This window comes from Phasianus colchicus, chromosome 8, assembly GCF_987193195.1.
Source record: "Phasianus colchicus chromosome 8, bPhaCol1.hap1.1, whole genome shotgun sequence".
Classification (NCBI taxonomy): domain Eukaryota; kingdom Metazoa; phylum Chordata; class Aves; order Galliformes; family Phasianidae; genus Phasianus; species Phasianus colchicus.
The window spans coordinates 4532019-4557514 of NC_143443.1; the positions used below are offsets into that span (position 1 = coordinate 4532019).

Here is a 25496-nt window from a genome sequence, read left to right on the forward strand (position 1 = left end):
AGCTGGTTAAAAATATTTCAGTTTTGTGGTACAGGTATATTTCAAAACATAACAATTGAAATATAGTTGATATTATTATTTGTTTAGTTTGTTTCTTCCTTCTCTGTACTATGTTGTACAGAAATGTCATTTACACGATGCGGTCATCCAATAATATTAGCATTGTATCTGAATTCTGACTCTTCTTCTTGTGCTTCAGAAAGAGGACGGTTTAATTCAGTTTGTGCCACTTTAACAAGTGATTGAACCAAACTGCAAAGCACTTTTAGAAGTGACACTGCATGCATATGTCAGCAAAAGCAAAAAATGTATAGTAGAGTTACCAAATGTACTTGGATGACTTCTGGTATAGTGTTTTCTTGCCTGTGGATATGATACATTAGAAATGTTGTGAGCATTACAATTATTGTGGCTTTGAGCACAACAGTAGCAGTGTTGGTTCTTGGGAAAACGAAACTTGGGGATATAAAGGAGAATCATTCTCAGAAGCAGTTTATCCATTTAAGAATCTCTCACTATGGCTTATTAGGATATAAATTCTAAAGCAGCTTTCTGCAGGGGTATTGTTCACTAAGTTAGTTAGGAACTATAGTACTTGTCATGTACAACTCGTAAATCCTATGCCCCCTTCTGCTTTTATCTTGCTCTTTCATCTACCTACTTGTTTCCACAGTAAGACCTATTGTAGTCAATCTGTCTGCATATTTAAATGATTAAAGCTTATTTATGTCAAAAGTGATCAAGTCTCTTTTCCAGGTTAGACATATTTGCAAGTTTTCTCGTGGAACACTTGTAATTTGGAAATATTCATTGAAATTAGAACTGTTAATTAGAAGTTGTTAGCGACTTTTATTTTGTGGTGATTCTTTTGACTTGGAAATACCATAAAAGTATTAGAAAGAATGTTGTCAGTTTTTAAACAAAAGCCATTCCTTCTAAACAGAAAACTTCTGCTTTGAAATTTCAATTAATTTATGGTTTTAAAAGTTGAAAACAAAATGCAGTAGTATTTAAAAATATTATAAAACTGGAATATTCATATTAACTTCCTTCAACATATATATATGGATCATCAATTTGGCTATTTTTTTTCCTGACATGAATGATTTACTGCAAATTATGCTGGGGTAAAACCATTGAATTTCCCCATCTGTCAGGTGATGAGATGCCCATTCATTTTTGTCTACTGTTAATTGTTGAAGTCTTGTTCTGAACAAAGATCTTAAACTAAAATCTGGTTTCTCCAGTAAAGTCTGGTTGCATTTACACCTTTTGTTTGCAGTTGTTCAGACTTGTTGTCTTCCACTTACAGATAGTAGTAATATACTCATACTAAGAGAGCAGATGTCTTGAGTTCTAGGTTCCACATGCAGCTTAGTGCCACACCAGAGAACTTACACAAAATTCTGATTCTAATGCTTTCAACTTTCAAAATTTCCAGTGACGGATAATTTTGACTTGCAAATGGTTTCCACTTTTATATTACTTTTTCTTTAAATTGTTTTTAAAATGAACTTTTTATCCAAAGAATAATTTTCACCAGCCTCACATACTTCTCTAAACGTTATACATGTTCAGAACTGTACCTCCCAGCTTAATTATATAATTGTAAACATCTCTGCATGGATGTTATCCTGGCCAAGGCTATTTAATAGTAGTGCTATTCTATGCACCACTCTTGTTTATTTTCTATCTCTGGAGTATAATCGGACAATGTTGCTTCAAAATTGGTCGTACGAAGCCAGGAAGGAGCTATGTAAAAACGACTGCTTTTAAAATTAATTCTTCAACTTGGTCTTTTTACAGAAAACTCAAGCAAAAGAGTCTCACCAAGAGAGCCATTTTTATCAAGCCATTTGTGTAATTGGCTTGATAAAACCTTGATCTTCTATATTTTCTTGTGTCTGTGCTGCCCTCAGAAGTAGTCAGGAGGAGCAAGGATTTATGATGGCTGGAGTTATGAGAACATAAGCAGATCCTGGGAGGGCTTTTGATCTCTTATCCTCTCCTTTCGCAGACCGGCTTTCTTATCTTTTCCCTTGATATAGATTTGATTTGCATATTGGAAGATTCTCTCTATCTTTTTTTGGAATTCAGAAATTCAAATTCAGTAAATCAAAGTATGAGGATTTAAATTGGAGGTTACAAGATGAGTAACGGATATGGTTAAGAAGAATTGCTCGCAAATGATGCCCACAAGCTAGTATTTCTTTTTCTTTTTCCTCTGTTGCTTGCATGATCAGGACCAAATGAATGCAACTATTTTGTCTGCCTGGAGAAATTATGGTGAGTATTGCCCAGCTTTCTAAGAAACTGCCAAGCTTTTCAGTTTTCACACACAACACTTCATCAGTGACTGTTGTACTAGAGCAGAGCTGTTTCTCTTCTATTACTTGGCCAGGATCAAAGCTTAAATCAGCTTCTTCAGTTTTTTTTTTTTTGTGTGTGTGTGTTACACCATCCTACAGTTTCTAGCCTAGTCGGGCTGCTCAAGTGAGCTATTCCTGTATACATTTAACTGTTTTTACACGTTAGTACTTCAAGATGTACAGTAAGGTTTTAACTTCTACTTTGCAGTAGTCACATCATACATCTATCACAAAAGTTTATTGGTAGTTTGTATAGTTGGCTTTTTCATACTGAACAGGAATAAAAATACACTTCCATTTATATGATAAAGAGGTGAATGTACCCTACAGGAGTAATATTTGTAATAAAGTTCCCTATTTGGATTAGCATATTGATATTCTTTCAAAGACTGCTTGTTTCTTATCTTCAGACTTCTCCATGAATATGCTTATTTCCATGCTATAAAGGCTGGTCTGACAGTCCTTGAATTATAGAATCATAGAATCATGGAGTGGTTTGGGTTAGAAGGGACTTCAAAGATCCTCTAGTTAAAAGCCCCATGCGACAGGCAGGGTTGCCACCTACTAGGTCACCATCTACTAGGCACCATCCAACCTGGTCTTGAAAACTTCAATGGGATGGGGCATCTACAGCCTTGCTGAGCAGACTGAGCACATCAGCTCCCTCCCTGTGAAAAATTTTACCCTGGAATGTATTCTAAATCTCCCATCCATTATTTGCCATGTCCTGTCACTCTGGAGGTGTTTAAGGAACGGTTGGATTTTGTGTTGAGGGACGTGGTTTAGTGAGTACTGTTGGGGACAGGAGGATGGTTGGACTGGATGATCTTGAAGGTCTTTTCCAACCTTGGTGATTCTGTGATATCTAGTCATGTAAAACGGTACTTTCAGAGTGACCCGCGTATTTTTTAGAAACGTCAACTAACTACAATGGTGTCTAGCTTGCTTGTACAGGCCTGGATGTGTTTTTTTCCTTTTGTTTGCTTTTTTTTTTTTTAACTCTCAAAAAACATTTATAAAACATTCATTATCTATTTTCCTGTCTTCCCATCAGAAAAGAGAAAAGCACAGTTATGAAGAATGTTTGCATTGTTTATGAAGGGCATTCCCTGCTATCAGTCTTAACTTGACTTTACCAGAACGTAGAGGCTTCCAACTTAGGTCAGTGCATTATAACATTAAATATTCTTGCCTCTAAATTTTTATTAAGTTACTGATAGTAAGTAGGTAAACTGCACTCACAGAATATGGTTGAAGAAGACGTTGAGAATAGAATAGTAAAGTGTTCCATTTTTTAAATGACCTACTTTTCAGAAATTGTATAGATGAGAAAAACTAAGGGATAATAGCAGAAGTTTAATGCAGGACAGCCCATCTCTAAAGAAAAGCTCAAATATATACATATATATGAGGTAAAATTAGGAACATATGAGGTAAAATTAGGAACATATGAGGTAAAATTAGGAACATATGAGGTAAAATTAGGAACATATGAGGTAAAATTAGGAACATAGAAGATTAAATGCCTTTATTGTACTATCTTTTCTTTTCTGCTAGGCAACAATAGCGTACAAAGAGAAGAGTTTGAAATCTGTTTTCCTTCTGGCTAATGCATTTCTATATGCTGATCTGAAAGTAAGGAAAGAAAGAAACCAGCACTGTGCTTTGAGGAGACATTAACAGACAAATTTATAGCTCTATTATACGAGTGGTGTATTCAGGCAAGTAATGCAAACGCCTATCTTTTATGTGCTGCACTGCTTGTTAGTGAATGCGGTGTAAATATTTTGACAGTGAGTATAAAAGGCTTTTACAGTATTTGATAGTCTGGATGTAGAATGAACTTTAAAGGAGACAATTAATGGGTATGTTTTCAGCAAAGTGCATAGGGAATTAACTCTGAGCCACGCTGGCAACAATGAATGTAGCACATCTGATTTTCTGTAGATCTGAAGGAAAATACCCATTATAATTGTATTACTCATTTAGATAGGATTTTCAGAGATCCCTGGGAGTGGAAGGCACTCATTTCCTTCTGAATTTCAGTAGCTTTTTAATTGCTTTAAGGAATCTTTGCTTCAGGGAATTAAGGAAGCTTCTGAGATCTGAGCTTTCCTTATTGTATGGGCTGATCCTGACGGAACAGAGAGATGAACCTGTATTATAAAACAAATCAAAACATCAGTACTGTGTATTTATTCCTATGACACTTTCTCTTGGTGAATTTCTCCTGTAAGTAGAGGCAAAGGGTTGTTCTATTCACCTTATGTGTTCAAGGAGAGCTTGTTCAAAAGCGTAGTGTGTTATTAATATTCCTCATCCTTGCCTGAAGGGATCTCATGCCATCAGAAGCTCATTATTCCTCCGAGCCTTCATTTTCTATACATATCTGTTTGTAGCCCAGAACATGCTGTCCACACTGAGCAAGGCTTACAGGGGAGGTAGCTGAAATTCACTGAAGTGTTGTTTCCCAACGCTGTGTGTATCTTCTATCTTCCAGGATGGTTAAAAAGAAGAAGAATGAAGAAGAATGGGTAGCGAACTCCCGCTTACTTTTCCATAGTGCAGATTAATCTCTATTTCAGGCATGCTACTTGATACATTGCTGCTGAGCTCGCACAGTAGAAAAGGTTGTGAATCTGGAATAGAGAAAGGTGTCTGCAGAGGCTTCCTAACCAATGTCTGTTCACTTCGCCTCTGCAACTCAGAGAAGTCTGGCTCTTTCCTGACCGCTGAGTACCAGAAATCTGTCTGTGAAATGCCCAGTGTACTTCAAATTTTACATTCTACCAGTTATTTTCGAAGTACATCCCGGTTTTCCTTCCCATTGTTCTTCTTAACATACAGGAAGGTTTTTATTTCATTCAACCTATATTTTAGGTTTTGCTTTATGTGACCTATTGTCAGTCTTTCTTTCTTATCAGCACAAAGGCCTATAAACCCCGGTTTGATAACTGTTGTGGACACTGTACTATTTACTGGGACTTAAATTAGATTATCAACTTGAAGAACAACAATAGATATCTGTATTATCACCGCCTGTAAGTAGGAAAAGCATTTCATAGGAATGCTGCAATCCTGGATTTTTTGGGCTCTTGTGACACTTGTGGTCATGTTTTTGGAAAAAAAAAAAACAAAAAAAAAAACCACAAGCAAAATAACACCTCAACTGTTAATATGATGGCGTGTGGCATTTTATTTTATCTACTATTATTTTAAAACTTGGGCATTTATTTTGATGCCTAAATGGGAGTAGAACTCTTTTGAAGGTCTAGTCCCATGTGAGTTTATTCTGCATTAACAGCAGATGGTGAATGGTTTCAGCAGCTTTGTTTCTATTACCAGCAGTCTTTGATTTACTCCCTTGCTTTGCTTTCTAGTCTTTATTGCTTCTATTCTGAAACAGCAGAGATAGAGCTATTGTTATGTCTCAGCCATAGCTTTTCTCACACAATGCTATTGATTTCTTTCACTATTTGTTTTTTGTACCATATTTAAAAAACAAAGTTACTTCAAAAGGAAAAAGAAAATTAATGCTTTTAGTAAGTTGGTACACAGCAAGATCCCACTGCTGAAAATACTTGTGCATATACTAAATTGTGCAAACTAATTCTGCTGTAAATACCAGAGATTTGACCTAGGTACATACAAGGTCTACTCTGAAAGTAATCCTTCCTGTTTTATTATGTTGGTCCAACTCTGATGTTGGTAGCATGGCAGTAGAAGTTGAACCTTCTCGCCTATGTTCCGTTAAGTTTGGTTGCCAGGTGACAGATGGCAGCCAAGGAGCACTCTGTCAAAATGGTGTCTGACGTGGAAGTGAATCTGAAGCAAAGGTGTGACATTGAATTCCTCATTGTAGAAAAAATATCACCCACTGACATTCATTGATGCTTGCTCACATTTATGTGGACCAAACTGTAGATGTGAGAGCAGTGAGGCAGTGGGTGGTGTGTTTCAGAAGTGGTGACAACAGTGGCTCACCTCTACTGGCACAGATTTTTAAGAGCATGCACGAAGGCTGTTGTTCATTGCTGCTGAAGATACATAGATAATGGTGGTGACTGTGTTAAAAACCAGTGTTTTTCAGGCAACAATTTATCAAATAGTGTTACTATGGTCTTTTTAGCTTCTGTAGCTCTTATGGAAATAAATAGGAGGTATTACTTTTCAAGTGACGTACATGCATTCTGTTCTATTTCAGCTACAGGTCAGTCCACAAGCCTCTATAACTGGTAACAAAGTTCTTTAAACTGTATGTGACATTGGTAGTCTCAAGGATAACATAAAGAACTCATTCTAGACTTCATAGTTTTTTTGATGAATTGTGCCCTTCCCAACGAACACCAGTAATGCGTTCAGTTAACTTCAGAGTTCACATAGAGAATTGCACCCGTGGGAGAGAATTGAAAGTGGCTACCTGAGGAAACTTGCTTTGAATGATATAGAGGCTGCTTTTCTTGAGAGCATGAACTATAGCTTCAGTTCTTGCACTGAGGGAAGCAATCACTTCACCTTCACTGCTTTTATTCTTTTTGTATTTCTGAGTGACTGAAGGAGTTGGATGTTTGGCTTTTTCCTAGGCCAGAGCTCGTGGCTACTGTCATGCATTTGAACATCTATTTTGAGCCTTTTCTGTCCCACCTTATTAGGGAATATTTATTAAGCATACGAAAAAAGGAAAAAAAACAAGCGATATCGTAGTCCTCAGTTCCCCAGCTTCAGTTTTCTTTTTAGCTAGTGTTTGTTTTTTGTATACATCTTCATTTGTTGCAGTCTCCAGAATCTATGACCCCCCTCTTCAGTTAGTTTCATGGCATAGTATTCTTACTAGCTGTTATTGTACTTCTTTACAGTGGTTTATACTACTGCTGGTATGCTACCACTGCCTGTCAGACCATCTTTACCCAGCTGGAATTCTTATGCAGAAGGAGCAAGAGATTTTTCTGAACAACTTGTAGCACTGGTTCAGCATGGGTTCTAAATAAAAAAAAAAAAAGTGAGGTTTGTAATGGTTTCAGTTGTAGATAACCTTTTTCTGCACTGTGTACATGCAGAGTACACTCGCAGAACTTATCCTTCCACTATCAGTAAGGAGGTGACGTTGCTACAGCCTTTATGTCCTTTTAAAATCCCAATGTTTTTCTGGTGTCATTACTGCAGGAACAGATTTAAGTGCTTTTACACTTGCACAATCACAGTTTACTTTATGATTTTGTGCTACTTTTTAAATACATAGTCTTGGCTCAGGTACTGAATATTTTCCTTTTACTGTTGCGTTTTAAAACACAAGAGTGATTTTTTAATGGTATTCTCCATGTTAAATAATGCAATTTTAAACAGTTATTTGCTTTATAATTTTTAGTTGTATGAAATGAATGGGTATATTGTTTTTTTTTTTTTTTCTTAGAATATTAACAATAAACAGATTTCATGCTGCTTTTTAGCTTTTGTAGTACCTTGCTAGCTAGAGGGATGCCTTTACATCTCTTCATGGATCATAGCAATAACCTGTCACGAGTGCTTTCTAAAACTATCTGGGACTCTCAAATTAATATGGAAGGTATCTATTCTTTAGGTCTTTAGATCTTATTCTTTAGGTGAGCTGTGTATGTAGTAATTTCGAATAAAGCAATAGAAATTCACCCCTACTAGATATTTGTCAATATTGATCTTCCATTTTTTTTTCCCCTCTGTATTTCTTCACACTTATGGTCTGTAAGCATTTGTGACAAAGTTTCTTTGTCTTGTATTCAAAATTTGAATGAGTCTATATTTGAAAACAGCTTTTTATGATGGATTTGCAGGATATTTGCAAGACAAGACCATGTAGGAAGCACATAAAACCACGTGGGGCTAATATAAAATCAAAATATTGCCAATAAAGAGATGAATTTACAAGAAGTGTAAGAATTGAGAATTCTGTTTTTCATAGAAGTCCCTTTCGAACTTGTATTTTGATTTTTGTCTACCCTGCTGTAATTTCAGTAAACATTAGGAACAAACGTACCCATGTAGTCTCATCTAAAACCATCCCGGATGCAGTAGGATCCGTTAGAAATCTTAGCTTACTTTTCTCATGATTTCTTTCATAACTAATTGCCTTTAGTCATAAAGTTCTGAGTAGGTTGGTTATTTACATCCAACTACCTGTTTTTATCTTTGGGATCATGTAGGCAGAAAAAGCTATAGAAATTTCCTCAAATCACAACTTTTCTTTCTCAATTAAAAACTATTTTATTCCAAATGTTATGTCTGTCCAGCTCGCTTATTCTGTTCCAGAAAAGCAAAAGTTTAGCTTAGCAAATTATTTTCTAATTCAATTATTCTCTCTCAAAGTACAGTTTAGACCTGCCCATATAATTAAAAAACTACAGTCCTTTATATTATTCTGCTAATTTCTTATATATACTTGTTTGCTCATTTGTCATATATACTTTCTCAAAGTGTCGTGTGTCTGTATGAATTTAGTGTGTGAATTATTCATATGATTGTAGCCAACTAATATTTATGTTCATGTGAGTTTTGATCTAATTCTGCTGAAGACAAAGGAAATAATAGTATTGGCTTGTCTGTGTTTTGGATCTTCCTTCCTAATTTTGACTGTAGAAATAGATCACACACTTCCCTAGTTATATGTCTTAAGTTGCATAACCAGGATAAGTCTCTTTCCTAATCACTGATTATCTGCAAATACTCATGATTGTTCAGCAAATCAATTTTTTCATGAAATAGAATGCTTTTCATAAAGTTAATGAAAGCACTTTTGGCATGAATGCTCTCATAATTATTTATTCAAGCCTGCATTTGTGTTGCTTCTCATCTGGGTGTAAAACCTCTCGCACTGAAGTGAATTCTAACTGAGGAAAAAGTAGATGAAAAGCGAGAACACTTTGGATAAGTGCATAGTTTCTGTTGCAAGTGGGGAGGTGAGCATTTTTGGGCTGTGTTTATACCTATTGTCCCTCCAATCTCAGTCAACCTCTGATTTAAATCAATGCATATGAGCATGTTAAAGATGTCTTAATCATTAAAGGCAAATTATGTTTCTGTATTGACATGGTAGCAGGGCAATTTCAAAAGTAATTTCTCCTATTATGTTGGCCCACAATGCCAACATGTGGAAGTCTGTATGAAGCAGATTCAATTCCTCTATACAGAAACAATGGCACCCACTGACATTCGTCAGTTCTTGCTGAAAATTTATCAAGACCAAACAACAGATGTGAACAGAGTGAGGTGTTTCAGCATTGATGTGAGAGAGAAGCCACGTTACAGATGGCAGTGCAGATTTTTATGACTGGCATGCAGGCTTTTGCTCATCAATTCTGAAAACATACAGCTAATGGTGTTGACTATCTTGAAAATTCTGTTTTGTAGCTCTGAATTTGCTCTCTCAAATAGCGTTGTCGTGCTCTTTGTACCTGCTCTAGTTTCCATAGAAATGAAGAGGAGACAATAGTTTTGGAGTTACCTATGTATTAGGTCACTGCTAGATCACATGGATACTGCTAGTTCACAGTCAATGGACATGACTTCAATTGTATCATCAAAAAATAATTTTAGACTAGTACATTGTCTTGCCTTTTTGGCAAATTTTATCACATTTTTAGTTTGGATTCATTCTTGTTACAGCATTATCTTAACAAATATTTATGTATTTCTTCTCCTGAGTTTCAGTTGAGGATGTGTGTAGGATAATACGGAGAGAAGACTGGGAAACTGAAGTATCATTGCATAATATTTCAGCATAGTATTTTCTTGCTAACGAGTGCACTGCAAACCTGAAGGCAGCACAAGAATTAGTGGGCTGTGCCCGCTAAACTCATAATGGAATCTGCAGTTGTTGTGTGATCTTATTATGCTCTAAATAACAAGATGTTCTTCTTCCTTTTCTGGAGGATTGGTGGCAATAAAAAAAAAAAATCGTGATTACAACAGAATCGTTAAGACTTGCCTACCATCTACAAATTGTCGTGATATGATCTGTACATAAAAAGAAAGCCAGTAATTGGGAACAATTAGTTCGTGATTAATAAGTTCCTGTTCTGTGATTTGAAAAAACTATCTTTCAAAATTTTATTCTCTCCCTAAAAACTTAAAATGCTTGTTTTTAAGCATTGCAACACTAGGATGTTTGAAGTGGGCATGTCGATTTGTATAATATGATGGGTACATGCATTGTATGTAAAAGGGACTAAAGTCAAGCCAGCTACTAGGATTTCTGTTTTTAAGAGGAGTCACACCTTTGACCCTCTCCCAGTCAAAACTACTGCTCTTCTGCAGTTTGCTGTGGAGAATAGGTAGTATGTATTCTCTGAGATACATTATTTGAAATGACAGGTGGAACATGTAAGGGAAGCACTGAAGTGAGTTTCAGTGGGGTAGCTAACTTCTGTTCATATACACTGGTATGTGTTGGAGCACTCAGACTTAAAATGCTGATACTGATGATTGACGAGTGATTTTCTTTTTACTGTCTATTTTAGAAAGCTGTGCATAGAGCACTGATTCCGCTACTTGGGGCCAAATCTTCAGCTGGCATACCTAATTGTAACTCTCTTAATGTTATTTACTAAAGTTTGAAGTATATGCCGCAGTGCTGATATACTGATGATGTACAGCATTGCTGTACACCAACAGTACTTATTACCTTTTTTTTTTTTTAAGAGACTGGCAAGGATCAGCAAAAAAAAAAAAAAAAACCCTTTCAAATCACCAGTGATTTTCTTTTCCAGAAACTGTTTAATCCTAACTAGCACAAAGAAGAACATTGGTGATTCTAAACCTCTTACCAGAGCCTTGGGAAACCAAAGTTTCTTGACTTCAGTTTGAGCTATTTTAAATGTTCATGTAAGGGTTTCACTGATTTTGTTAATTTCTCTAAGCCACTCCAGGAGTGAGCAGTGCCACTTTTTCTACTTGTCCTGAGGATAGTATAATATTTTTGAAAGGGTTAAGGAAGACTTTCAGTGCTGCGATCACCACCCATTGTAGAATTGAACCGTAGAACAATAAAATAATAGGAAGATAGAGAAGGGTGGGGTGGAAGAAACTGCACTATTTGAGAGTCAGGAGAGAAAAAGAGAGGAAAGTCTCTGGCTGACAGTTTATTACACTATCTTTAGTAGAAAAGAGAATAAAACAAAAAGAATTTGGCTGTGAGCAATGTAGCTTTTCTCACCTACTCAATGACAAAACGTGCCCAGACCAAAAATAAACTCTGGCAAGGAAGATAACGTCATGTGGATGTTATCTACTGGTGAGATCTGACAGCGGGTGAGCAGATTGTTTAGTATTAAACTAATTGATGCTAAAATAATTTGATATTGTATACCTGATAGTATCCTGAGACTACTGTTTACCATATAATGCAAGCCATTTTTTTGTTTGATTTTATAAACAATTTTTTGTAGCTGCCGAATTGCCTAGGCCAACTCATTCCTCATCAGAGCTGTGTAACCTTTCAGACCCTGGTTAGGCTTTGATAGGGCTAATTGTAACGTCACCCAGTTCTTATCCCCAAAGTTAGCAGTGTGTTTTTAACCTAGAATTACTGTGTAAACACTGGTTATTGGAGCTAATATGCTGTTCGTTGCTGATGGAACTGTTTGTTCTTTCCTGCACCGTTGAGTGCTGTGAACTCGTTGTGGTCTATATCTCATCTAAATTTGTTTCTAGGAAAGATTTTTCATGGAAGTAGGCATTGTAATAACGATAAAAATCTTAGTGTATTCACATTCAGTCAGTTTAAAGAATGTATGTTTGCTTTAACGAAGAGTTGGATTTCTTGGTGTGTGTCACCTGCTATATGGCTCTGCATAACATGCTGTATTATATGGATTCATACTTGCGCTGTGTTTTCATTTGAGCAGAGTTTGAGAGTTACTTTTAACGATTCATCTTGGAATTCTCCCAGTAACTCCGTTTTTAGTATCGCAAAGTGTAGCAATTGACACTGATAACGGAGCAGTTGCAGGCTGTTCCTAAACAAGTGCATATGTTTGCATGTTTACTGCTTATTTTGCGTGGCAGGTGTAAGGATGATGTAGTATCCTCCAAAAAAAGATTGGTACCTTATTCAGCAGAGCATGTATGTGTATGTTTCTTCTCAGTTCTGATGGTATTTCATTAGGGACCTCTGAGTCCCTCTGGGTCTGAGCCTTTGTCATCATTGTCAGCATTGCACCACGTAAAACTGTAAAAGAAACTCATTGCCTCAAGGTAGGCAAAAATGGAATGAGGAAGAACTTTTCTATCTTTCTTAACGGTGCACACATTGCTTGCTATTAGGATCCGAATCTTGTCAGTCCCTTCCCACACCTCCCAGAGTGATCGTTTTCTGTACGGGCTTAATTAGAGCATCCCACAGTTTGGTCTTTGAGGTAGGCTCTGCTTTGTACTAACTGTCAGTTCCTGGGATATGCTTATTAATACACTAAAAAACTGTGCGGTTTTCAGCACTTGAACTCTATGGAATGTTCACTGGGATGTGTGCAGGGTTATATAATGACAACCAGTTCCCTTTAATGTAATATGTATTGTAATATTTATGTATTTAGCTTCACAGAGAGTGACTTTGGAACATGTATATATATTATTTATTGACATTTATGCCCTGCTTGCATCCAGGATGGCCTAACTCAACATCTGTTCTTGATTAAAGTGAGCATCTGGTATTTTACAGATAATTATGAGACATTTTTATTGTCCTCGAGGTCTATCAGAGAAACTGGAACCAAACTCTCCATGTAGACAGTGAGACATGTTTCTGATCACACATTTTGCATTGCACTTCAGGGTTTATCTGTTGAACCCTGTTTGCCAGCGGAAGTACCAGCAACATCAGTGCTATATCCAGAAAGGAAAAGAAAGGACCAGAAAGGAAAGAAGTGATGAGGATGTATCCAGCACAGAAGAATAAAATGGGAAAGTTGAAAGCTCTGCTGTTGTTAAACTTTCTCCTTTGCTTATTAATCTGATTTTGTAATCCTTCTTAATTCCTGAGGAATAGGTTTGTTGTATAGCAAAGGAATGAATTCAGGGAGGGGGAATGTAAAAAACAAGTAGTTAGTGACCAGGATATTGAGAGTTTTTTTCCCTGACACATTTTTTATAAAGTTAGGTTGGCTCGGGAGGAAAAACAGCATAAAACCACAGGATGACAGCTATGTACTGCAAGAAGCCTCACAATATTTTGTTTTCTCTTGTTTTGAGCAAGGTGCGTAACTCATTATTGCTCATTATGAGCCATAAACACTAGCTCAATTATGATTAATGTATCCAATAGCCACTTATTTGTGTTTGTACTCTAGTTCATGGCTACAGATATATTAATTAAAGGAGGTTATTACTCTGAACTTAAGCCTGAAAGAAGAGGACTGCAATCTTTGTTTCTTGTTCTCCTCTGTAACAGCATTTCCTAGAATAGCAAGCCTGTGACCAGATAACTTAATACATTCATCTCTTTTAATAGTTCTGATAGCTGCAGGATTTGGTTTCGTACAATCATAGAATCATAGAATGGCCTGGGTTGAAAAGGACTTTGGAGTTCATCTAGTTTCAATCCCCCTGCTGTGGGCAGGGTTGCTAGCCACTAGACCAGGCTGCCCAGGGCCAGTCTGTTTTTGCTCCAGTTTATCTGTATGCACCTGAAAGAAGTTGTTGCGTCAAGAAAACCCCAGCAAAACGCTTTTTCTTCAGGCACTGGCATAGTTTACATTGCTTAGGATCTGTTAAAACACTTGAAAGTCAGAAGGATAGCAATGCAATCACAGATATCAGCGAGATAGTTCAGGTTCAAATTGCAACGCCAAATTGTGCTAGTTGTGATAAATGATGTCTTGTTCACAAACCATGTGTCTGATGTACCAGTTGTGTTTATGCACTTCTGAAAGTGTGATAAGGTGGGAAAAAGTGATTCTTAACCAGATTGTTTAAAGACGTATCTAATGCAGCACCATCACATCTTCTATAGCTAACTCTCAAAAGCAGATAGCGGTTACGTAGTCTCCATAGCTGTAACTCCTCCTACCATCATTTGAATATTAAGAAGCTAAGCAATTTTAGTTTTACTTATACTCTGCAATTGTTTCATTGGTTCTGCTAAGTTCTGCCAATCTGTTGTCATCTTACCTGCAGCTTTTTTCTTTGCCATGACACAGGTATTATTAGTCGCCAGGAGGCAGAAGAGCTGCTGATGAATAAATCTGAAGGAACATTCCTGGTGCGAGTCAGTGAGAAAATCTGGGGCTACGCATTGTCTTATCGCCAACAAAGCGGGTTCAAACACTTCTTGGTTGATGCTTCGGGGGATTTCTACAGCTTCTTGGGGGTAGATCCAAACCGACACGCAACACTGACAGACCTTATTGATTTTCACAAGGTAACACTCGCTAGGTAGAGATCGATAGTTGAGTGGAGGTGATTAATAATTTAAAGAGTAACCACGTAATTTGAAACCACACTAGAGAGAAGTAAGGATAGCAAGGAAAGGAATATATGTGTGTGTATATTCTAGAGAAAGCCTTGCTTTAACATTTATAGTTGGTATCTTTTGTTGCAGTGAATCAGAAAGCTGTTCCCCTTCTTTCTCTACAGACGTCTCGTGTTCATGTTTCCTTCTAAGCGGAGTCTTCTGCAATGTAAACTTTCATAGGCTAAAAACGGATTAATAAGGGTTGAGAGAACTAACACTTTTTGAGCCTCCTTGCTTTATAGAATTGCATGGGAAATACCACAGAAAAGGGCTTTTAATGAAATTTCAGCATTTCTAGCCTTTGATGTGAGGGCTGTAATGTACGAAAGCAGAGCAGTGGAGCACTGCAGGAGAGGAATATGGAGGTTTTCTGTTGTAGGGAGGTGCTAAGAGTTGTTCCTTATCATCCAAAACAACTTTATGAGAGTAACTTAATTGAGATCTGTGCTAAGTTTAGATGGGTTTGAATTACTTTGTCTCTAACTCATGTTTCCTGTTTAGCTAAGGAGATGAAATAGAAGCGCTGTTTCTGCTAGCGTAGGCTCTTTCCATCACCTCATCTCTTTCTCCATCCTCTTCATCAGTTTTAATTCTCCTTTTCTCCCTTACCAACGCTTTCAGTTTCTCTTCAACCTCTTTTCTATTTTTCTGTCCCTTTTCTTTTTTCATCTTTTTACCCCTTATCATTTTTTCACTCATACTTCAAACTAATTCTATTATTTTTGTTCTTTAAATCACAGCATTTAATTTTTCCCATATTCAGTCTCACAGACACTAAGCAGAGATTATTTTTGTTCTAATCTCCCTTCCCTTCTGAATCTTTGGTATTTCACTTAGTTTGCAACTTCTCTTCAGTGGAACCTGCAGCTGTAATCCTTAAATTACAACTATTATTAGCAGTACAGCGTACTGTAAGTCAGTTCTTTTGGATTTTATTGGTTTAACAAAATGAAGCTGAGTTTCTCAGAATTTGCATTTTATGAAGGAAGAGGAATTATAGCGTGATATGCTTCATAGAAACATAGATGGTCATCAAGGGCAGAAAATCCCAAACTCATTTGGTTTGACTGACAATGATTTATTTGTTCTATTTTTGTTATGACTTTTCTCATCCCAGGCAATCTCTGTACTAGAAACCTATCTATTTACAGACAGCAGTAGAGTACTTTTCAGAAGCTGAATAGCTTGTAGTTCCCGATGTTTAAAGGTTTTTTTAGATATTCCTTGATAATAGGTATTAGTTCCCCCCGTATTGAGCCTGTCAGAGCAACTCTTTCACCTTTCCTTTAATGTCACCAGACAGTTCTCTTTTAAGTGTCTAGTTTAACAGCTACATTAAAACTGCTCCCTTTGACAACCAGTTCTGTAGGCTTCTTATCCTCTCTCTCATACAGTTTTCTTAGAAGCTTCTCTGCCTACCCATCTTGGTGATGTACATTGTCAAGTACCCTACAGCCTTTTGGTAACTGGTTATGCAATTTTGATTTCTCCAAATCGAAAACCCTTTCTCCTGTAGCTATTGCTATATTATCTGGAGGAATTGCTGCCTTCTCATTACTGTTTTTGCCAAGAGTAGAGCTTCCTAACCTAAAAGATGCCAAAACTCCTTGAAGGTTCCTTTTCACTTCCAATCAAAATGAGCAAGGCTGGCATAACTAGTCCTTCAGTTATTAGAGCTTATTCATTTACAGCTGCTTCATTTCAATTAAAAAAGTTAATATGAAGAAATCACTCCACTGATTGTTAATGGGAAGAACAAGTATCTTGCAGAAAGAATGTAAATGTTCCTTTTCAGTTATTTGCACCTACGTACTGTGCAGCAAGCAGCAGTAATATATCCAACCTAATTGCTAAATCCTTGTATTTGCTTTCTCATAACTTTCTCAAAAGTATTTAATTTGAGTAATAAATTTTCAGAACTTAGCCTGATGAGTGACTGGATGGAACCACGTCTTGGACTCTGTATGCGTTCTGAGGAAACCGGGCACCAAATTTCCACTGCATTTTAATGGAAACTGGATGCCTTTTTAAAAATTTAGGCCTAAAACTTGGATCAAATTTTATGCCATTGCAGTCAGTACCAGTGCATGTGTAAATCTCCAACTTATGCAATAACAAAAATGAATTATCATGGCTCTAGAAATAATGCAAAGACCGTGTTCTCTACTATTTTAGTAAGTTCTTTATTATTATTATTAGTCTTAGTGATCAATTACTAGAAGTACAGGTTTGTTATGTGGGTATCTAATTGATGAAAAGAGGTGCTATTTTTTAAGATTATTTTTGTCTTAGCAAGATTACTATCTTTTGCTTCTCAGCCAGAAAGCTGTTACACTGTTGTGTGTGAGCACTCAGCATTGAGCTCCTGCTCAGTCTTCTTGGGAAAGTTTCCTGCATCGCAAAAGCTGTGGGAGTAGCGCAGTAGGACTGCTATGTCTGTTAAATTAATCATTGAGAACACTTTTTACAGGCATCTATAGCTGTTTGTCTTAGCATAGCAACTTAGAGGTGAGTCAAATCACAGCACTTTTTGTGTATCAGCTATTTGATATTGGCACAATTTAGCATTGACATAAATACAAATTAAAGCAAGAAGAAAATACATAGTTGATAGGATCCCTTAGCTGATCTTTACTTATTTTTATCAAGTATGCTTTGTAGCTGATTACTAATCAAATGTTTTGTTTGTTTTTTTAACACTATCAGCTTCTTTTCTTAGAATTCAGGGAAAGACTTAGATGTCTATGAATGATCTCTAATTTGTTTTACCTTTCTAGGAAGAAATCATCACATCGTCAGGTGGGGAGCTGCTACTGGAGCCATGCGGACAGCAGAAGAATCCACCAGACTACAGCCCTTTATTTGAGTAACCAGGACTCATTGGAATTTGCTCTGGGTAGCTGCAGTAATAATAGAAAGCCACAAAAGTAAACACCAAAAAGTAATTAACAGACTTTCTAAGCCACTGGTCTTGTGGCCAAAGAGCGTCCTCATTAGAAGACCCCAAATGTTTCTGCTCAACATGTGATTTATCAAGATTATTCATATTGCAAGCTTTTTAAAGATGAAAAACTACTGACAGATTACAGATGAGGACTATTTCCAGGAATTTTTAAAAGGTTGTGGCCAATTGTAGTGAAAGCTAAGTTGCTGTCCTAATTTTCCTGACGTTTAAGATTGAAAATGCAAAATCATATACTTTTAACAGATTGAAGTATGGCTGGGAACTATTCGTTGAGTCTTGTGTAATGTACCAATATTGTTGAACAAGCTCTTTTTTCCAAAGCAAAATCTGTTAGTTTCCGTTGATGATCTCTTCACTCAGTTGTGCACTTTTGGAAGCAAGCAATGCAGTCTTAAAATGTCCTTTTCCAGTTTGTGATTGCTGAAATGATTAGATATAGCTGAAGTCTTTCTATCCTGCTTTTCAATACATACTGACAGAGTTCACTGCAGCAGAGACAGTCGGAACACTCATTCTCATTGTGTTTACAATTACATGCAGTTGAGCTGCCTTGGAAGGAATTCTTCAGTACAAAAAAACAGTCAGTTTAGAATAAACTTGTTATTCTAGTAACCACTTTGATTTGTAGCAGCAACCACAACTCAGACTGACCTTGTCATGTTTAGGTTTTTTTCTGATGTACAAGATGCATGCTTGAGATTCCTACTTCTACTTTGCTATAGTACTAGTTATCTTCCTTGGTAGTACCAGATATCTTCCTTGGCTGAGCTTTAAGTGGTTACTGTAACACCTCTTAACAAATCAATTCAGGAAATGCAGTAAATAACCAATGCTTATTAGCTGGAGTTGCTCTTAGCATCCAGTTCCCAGATAAGACATATGGGCTTTTCACAGCAACTGAGTTTTCTGAGATAGGACATTATTTAGCTGCAGCTGATATCTTGAGATACCATGTGACTTGGAAGCTAGATAAAGAGCCAAGATACCCACGGTGTCTTTGATTTTTTTAAAAGTATGCTTTTGTACAGATCACCAGGGTCTGGATCCTCAAAATGGAATACAGCTCTGCTATTCTGAATATAGACTTAATTAACTCCTCTAGTATAATCTATGATCTCTGTTAAAGGAGAAGCCTGGTGTGGTATGTCTGATCTGGGACCACAGTGCTCCAGAACATGGAGCTCAGCACAGTGGTGATTCACTGTGCATTTCAAATATGGACACTATAAAAGCCGTAGGGAAGCTGCTTTCCTCTCTGCCCTCAATAGAACGTTTAGCAAGAGCTATCTAAACCCTCCAAACAGCTCCCGTATCTACTAGCTGCTTTCTTACCTTTCAGAGGTAAGTATCCATACTTGTGAGGACCCATACACACCTCTGAGGCCAGAGTGTTGAAGAAAGGAATTCACATTCACAGAGACTGTTGAGAATAGTTCAATTTATTTCTAATTAAACAGAATGTTCCATTTATGTATGTATGTATGTATTTATTTTAGGGCTAAGAAGGCTTGAGCATATAGCTTTCTATCCTATGTGTCCTGTTCTGATGTAGTCAACATCATAACAGCATCATCATTTTCACTTTGGACTACGTTTCCTAAGTTACCTTCGTGTTGTTAATTTTTCTGCTGATTCCATCCTCTTCTCATTCTAGGTTTTACCTGGCTTTCAAATAATTTTTTTTTAAGTTCCTCTGCAAATGAAATTGCTGTCTGGAAAACTGCAATTTCATCTGAGAAGTTTATTATGCTAATAAATGTCAGAATTCTCAAATAAAGGAATTGCTTTCTTTCTTCTGTAGCTTCACAGAAACAATGAAAAACAACCAGCCGATTCATAGAGTATCAGCAAAGAAAAACTCAACAATATATAACCAGAAGCAGCAGCAGCAGCAGTGAAATAGAGTGCAGCTTGACTGAAGATAAATTTTGAAAGAAACAAAGGGAGATCATAGCAAGGAGAAATTAAGAACAGAAACTTTCCTTGGTAGAGATGTGCGGTTGCTGTCTGCACTGATAAAAAAAAAAAAAAAATGGGAAAAAAAACACATTGATAAATAATAGGGAAAAATGTGCTTATCCCATTGTTTTGGAAGCATTTTGGCGTTTTGCTGCTCTTGGAGGAAGAATAGGCACTGCAGCCTCTGCTTTAAAGGTTGCCCTTTTCCTCTGCAGGCCTCAGAGCTTTCAGCAGTAAGGTGAGTTTGAGCTCAGTGTACCTTTCACAAGAGTTGGCCTGGTCCTTTTTAAAGCCTTGAACACTGTATCTGCTCTATCCTGTCTACCTCTACATTTGCTGTTTTCTGAAGCTGTTCATCTCTGTGTGCAAAATTTTTTCTTCTGCTGCAGTTTCATTGTCTAGAATGGGCAGTTTTATTCTTTTTTGCAGTGACCTTTAAGCCTCGCTTTCTGATCTGTTTTTCTATCAGTAGCTATTATTGGGTCATAAGAGGTAGGTGTTATGGATTTTCATTATAAAATTTCCAGGCATTTTTTTTTGTCAGTGAGACCACTGGGAATATGATGAGAGACCTACTACAGTAATTCTGTTTCACAGGGAAAAATGTTAAGGCAATAAGGTAAACTTCTAAACGCTTTTCTTTATGTCTGTTTCATAGCAATAAAAAAAAATGGCATGCAAGTTCCCATGCTTACTTGCACATATCTTTAAAAAAGCAGCTCCTGAGGATTTATTCTTATTTTTTCTTGCATTTGTTCCTTCTAGTTCTGTTTTATTCTTTGTATGTGCATACATAGATATTTCCTATTTGCCATTGATGTCTCCTCTAAGGAAGAGCAAAAATCAAGCAAAGGAATTGACAGTAGTCATGGATGAGATTTTCAAGGCTCCTCCAGGAATATAGGTGGCAGTCTATTATCTCCTATAATTACTGTAATGAAATAACTATCTAGAATGAGTGTATTTATATATTACTACTTGTACAAAAGCATAATCCAAACTAGTTATTAAGTTCTGAATCCTTTTTGTGCTGATTAAGTGTTGAACAAAAGGTAGCTCCTGCCTCAACAGATATCTACATAAAAATGCTAGCTGAAGTGGAGATTAGTTTTAGACTTACTGAGTAGAAACTGTTCATAAACACCATGAATTCAGAGAGAGTTTCCACTAGATTTCAATGGCTTTGAATCAAATCTGTAAAACACATTTCTCTGCTGAAGTGAACCAGGGTTAACACACTGACGACAGTAAAACAATTCAGTTTTCAGAACTAGAGATCTGCTGCTGTTCATTCTCCTAAGTCCCCGCAAGCCTGGCTGCAGAGCATTAATGGAGTTACACCGCATTTCACTGCAGTCTGAATTCTTCTCTTTACTCAATGCAACAAAACAAACTTGATCTCAAGTGAAAAAGGGCTGTTTACAATGAGATAAAAATTTTTTCTTCTTTTCTTTTAGTGAATTTATTTGCATTGTTTACTAGTTTGAGTCTGTTTTTCAATGATATTCAAGGACTGACTTTCTTTTCTGTCTTATTCTGCCTTTGCTTTAGGATTTCTTTTTCTGTTCTTGAGAGAATGGGGTTAGTGACCTCTGTGAAGTAATAATGTGTCCCTGGCTGGGCTATCAGTTACAGAATGATGTGTTTGCACTTGACCAGATGTTTGATTTGTGTTTCCTGAGATGAATCTTTTGACATGCTGTCTGATGATAATGATACTTAATTGATTTTTATAGCTCGTTTCTTGCTACTCAAGTGCTGCATGAAACCTCTTCAAATATTTGTTTACTGCTAGCAATTAGTCCTGTAGCTTGTACACTTAAATTATGATCCGTAGCTAATGCAAATTTTCTAGTAGGCTGGAGCCTTCAGTGAATTTTGTTTCTATTCTCTTGGAATTTCTGCCAGTAGTTTTAAATTAAGGTAATAATTTTATAGTGTCTTTATTAAACGTTGATATTTGATTTTTCTTATGGAGAATAAATCGGTTTAAAAGAGGTTGGACATTTAGTTGGGTCTTAATTGTGTCCTTTTGTGTGTGCGAAGGAAATGCTTAGCGTGTTAACGTCTCCTTTCAAGTTGTGCTGCCATTTCTGCTCTGTTCTCAGTTTTAATGAGAATTCTGTGTGGAAGAAGGTCATGCAGTCATGAACAATTGAGAGAATAGGAAAGAAAAGGAGCTCATATTGTCTTTATTTCACACAGATTTATGTATAACAGTTGACCAAGTCTTGCATTTAATATTTCATAAGACATGGTGTTTTACTTGCTTAGCATGCGGAGGATCTAGGGTGAGACTTACTGACATTACTTTTATCCAACAGCAACAGGAAAATACTCATACAGCATGTAACTCCCAAATGGAGTTGAATGAGTAACATTAGGTACTCCAAGAGTGGTACAAAAGTAGCGTACAGAAAAAGTGAAAATCTAGATCAAGAACACGGTAAAGACAGTTTGTATATAGCTATGTAGAGCTAAGAGTGTTTACATATCCTCATTTGGTAGAAGTTCCTTTTCTTATCATTAATGCTCAATCCTTGTGAAGACATGAGCAATATTAATGCTATTTCTATTATTCTAAAAATTCCTGGGATGTAGATTGCCTGAAAGGGAAATCAGAAATAGTTCTCGCAGACAAATTATTATGCATTACTATGCGGTATTTGGGGCAGATAATTTTTAGATTTATTGTACGTAACTGCTGGGATATGAGAATGTAGGAGATAAACACTGCTCACCACATAAACCATAATGAAATTTTGTCATTTTTATAGCACTTGAAATTCAACAAGGAATAAAGCTGTCCCAGGTTATACTCCTCTCTTGTAGGAAATGCTGTCCGTGTCATAAAAAAACAGAAACTCATCTAGGAGATTAAACTTAATAATGGACTTAAATACTACAGGAAATAATTTCAGAGGCCTACGCTAAACATTGCACCGCTCTTAGTAAGATAACCTATTGTGCTTTCTTCTTAGTTCTCAAACCCCTCTTGTTTGTGACAGCAATCTGACTTCATGGAGGATGTATTACAGTATGTGAGACGTTATCATTTTTACCATTAACTTTTTATTTCAGAGTCTCTGAGAAAAAAAATCAGAGAGCAATGACGAAATGCACACAGTTCTGGTCTGACTGTTAGAGGGTATTTCGTTACCCCTTCAGTGCTGCATTTGCAGCATGCTGGTTGGTCTGTTTTGAATTTTGGTGTGCTATGTGCTGTGTGGCAACCTATTTACGCTTAAAATAAAAAACAAACAACAAGACAACAAGCCATTAAGTGCTGTGCATGTGAGTAAACTGTTGCGTAGGTCAAAAATCTTCACTCGGTTCCAATGCTGAGCAGTTACAACATCCACTGGAATTCGTGTGGCAATTCTTACAATCACCCTTCATTTTTCCCAGAAAGAAATGGAGTTTTAAAACCTTGCATTGACGTTTTTAAAAGTAGAACTGTCCTATTTTTGAAATACTCAAAGCTTTTCTAAACGTAGCCGTGTTTTATAATTAAATAGCTTCGAAGTATCTACAGGTATTTTTTACTGGAGAAAATATGAGAAGTACACAAAAGTTTATCTCAAACCATTTCTGTGCTTTAATAAGTTCTCAAAAATGTGTTGCGTTAGGCACCAAAGTCAGTACAGATATTCAGTGTTTTTGAAATTTGAATAGGTATCCATTTGCTCCTTATTTTTCCTTTTAGGGAGGAATGGAAAACCCAGTGAATAGCTATTCAGAACTTCAAGCGCGTTAAATAATCTGAGTTGACAACTGAAGTGTATATCTGAAGGCTTAAATAAGACCCCAGGTAGTGTTTTCTTCAGAAAAAATCAAGCTAGCAAGTTAGATGATTCAGGAAAAAACAAAACAAAACAGTATCCATCACAATTTTGAATATTTTTGTATTAAATACTTAGATCTTTTTGGTACGATTTCAATTTATTTTCTTTGTTTTGAGTGCTGAAAAATCATTAAGAGAAATGATAAGTAATAAGCTGGAAATTAAAAATACTATTCCAATTTCTTAGAAAGTGGACAACACTTTCTACGCTGTAGTTATGTAAAAGGCTAAGCCTATTAATTAACTTTCTGTTGGAAAAAAGATCTAATTTTCTAAGTTGTCATTGTGACTAATCACAACAGCACTCTCCTCGTGGGTGAAGGGTTCTGATTAAGAAATATAAAGTTCTGACTACACAGCCAAATGTTCAATGAAACATTTGCAATGAACATGTTACATGCAAATAATAAATATTTAAAAACAAAAAAAACAAACCCCACCTACATGAGAATTTTTTTTATAGGGTACATTTCTTGAGTGAGATTTTGCGTGTAGTTTTAATATATAGACATGCTATGTGTAGATGTGCATCCTACAGAGTAGCCATCATCATACAGGAGAAATGGATAGCTTGACCTCAGTCAAGCTAGAAACTTTGATTTCAGAGTTCCAGATCAGGCTGGTGTCAGATTCTCCATGAAAGATGATTGGTTATTTGAGAATATGTGGGGTTATCAGAGAACAAAAAAATGTTTGAAATCTTGAAATATTTTCCTGATAGGAAAAAAAAAATATTTTCCCCTTCCTGCTTTAAATAACAGCCAGTTTGCAAAGGACTAAAAGGAGGCTTTACGAAACTGCTGCAGCCATCTTTTTCCTATTGGTGAGCAGAGATTTGAACAATTTGTTGAAGTCTGTGAGAGACAAATGGGTAATAAGGATTTCACAGCCAGGTCATTTTTTATTTATTCTGTTCTACAGCACCGCACACAGAGTCGTGAAGTGCTAACCTAGCTGTTCTTAGAAGTTGCTCAAAATCCAATGGGCTAAAAATATTCCGTCTGCCAAACACTCAGGGTGATTTGAAGGGGCTTGGATGCTTTTTACTTTGGGCCACAGGCTGCAGATAAATTAAGAGGCATCAGGGCTTTTTTAATTTAAATCTGTCTTTTTCTCCTCCAGCCCTATTAATAATGAACTAAATTCACAACAGTGAAGGAGAAGCCTGCTTGCTGGCTACCGCTCTGTTTGTAAGGTGGTGTCTGCATCTCCCCACGGTGCTAAAATTCATTTCAAGTTACACTTTAGTAAATGATGATCGCTTGCCATATCCCCTTACAAAGCTTTTTTATCAATGTCTTTGGTGGTTCGTTTTATATCAGCAGCAAATCAATGAAATTTTAATGGAACAGAGCTCCTACTTGAGGCTGAATTAACATCGCTTTACCTATTTCATTATCAAGTGAAGTTCTCAAAGTCTGGAAGGATAACTTTCTCTGACAACTGCAGACTGACAGAATAAAGCTGGTGAAATCTAAGTAGGAAGTGCACAAGAGCACGCTGAATTATCTTGGTTTGTGGGTCTCCATCCTCTGAAGAGCACTTGTCTAGTTTGGACTGTAGAAATGGGGAGGACAGTAAGGAAGCACGCTGCCATGCTGCCTCAAGCTGAAGGAAGGAGCCCGTTCTCCAGCAACATTCAGACTGTTAGGTGAGGTTTGTTTTTTGTTTTTACTCTCGGCTTAGCTTCCCACCATTGCCAAGGTAACTGTGCTGGTGTTCAGGAAAGCTGTTGCATGGTGTGCGAAACAAGAATACCCATGTGTTGCGTGTTTGTTGGTTTTAACTGCTTGGTGGGGATTTGTTGAAGACTGAACTTCAGCTTATTTGTAGAATAATAGAGGGTTGGAAAAGACCTGTAAGATCATCAGATCCAACCCA

The 25496-nt window shown here is 36.7% G+C and overlaps 1 protein-coding gene across 2 annotated transcripts in view; it reads left to right on the plus strand.

The window, feature by feature from the left end:
- Positions 1-19568, plus strand: part of SH2D4B (SH2 domain containing 4B) — a 68237-nt gene extending 48669 nt beyond the window's left edge. For both annotated transcript variants that reach the window (XM_031602573.2, XM_090144610.1), the window contains exons 7-8: positions 14534-14754; positions 17625-19568. In XM_031602573.2, coding sequence (XP_031458433.1) covers positions 14534-14754; positions 17625-17717 — 314 coding nt within the window. In that variant the 3' untranslated portion in view covers positions 17718-19568. The remainder of the gene's footprint in view (positions 1-14533; positions 14755-17624) is intronic.
- Positions 19569-25496: the final 5928 nt, after the last annotated feature.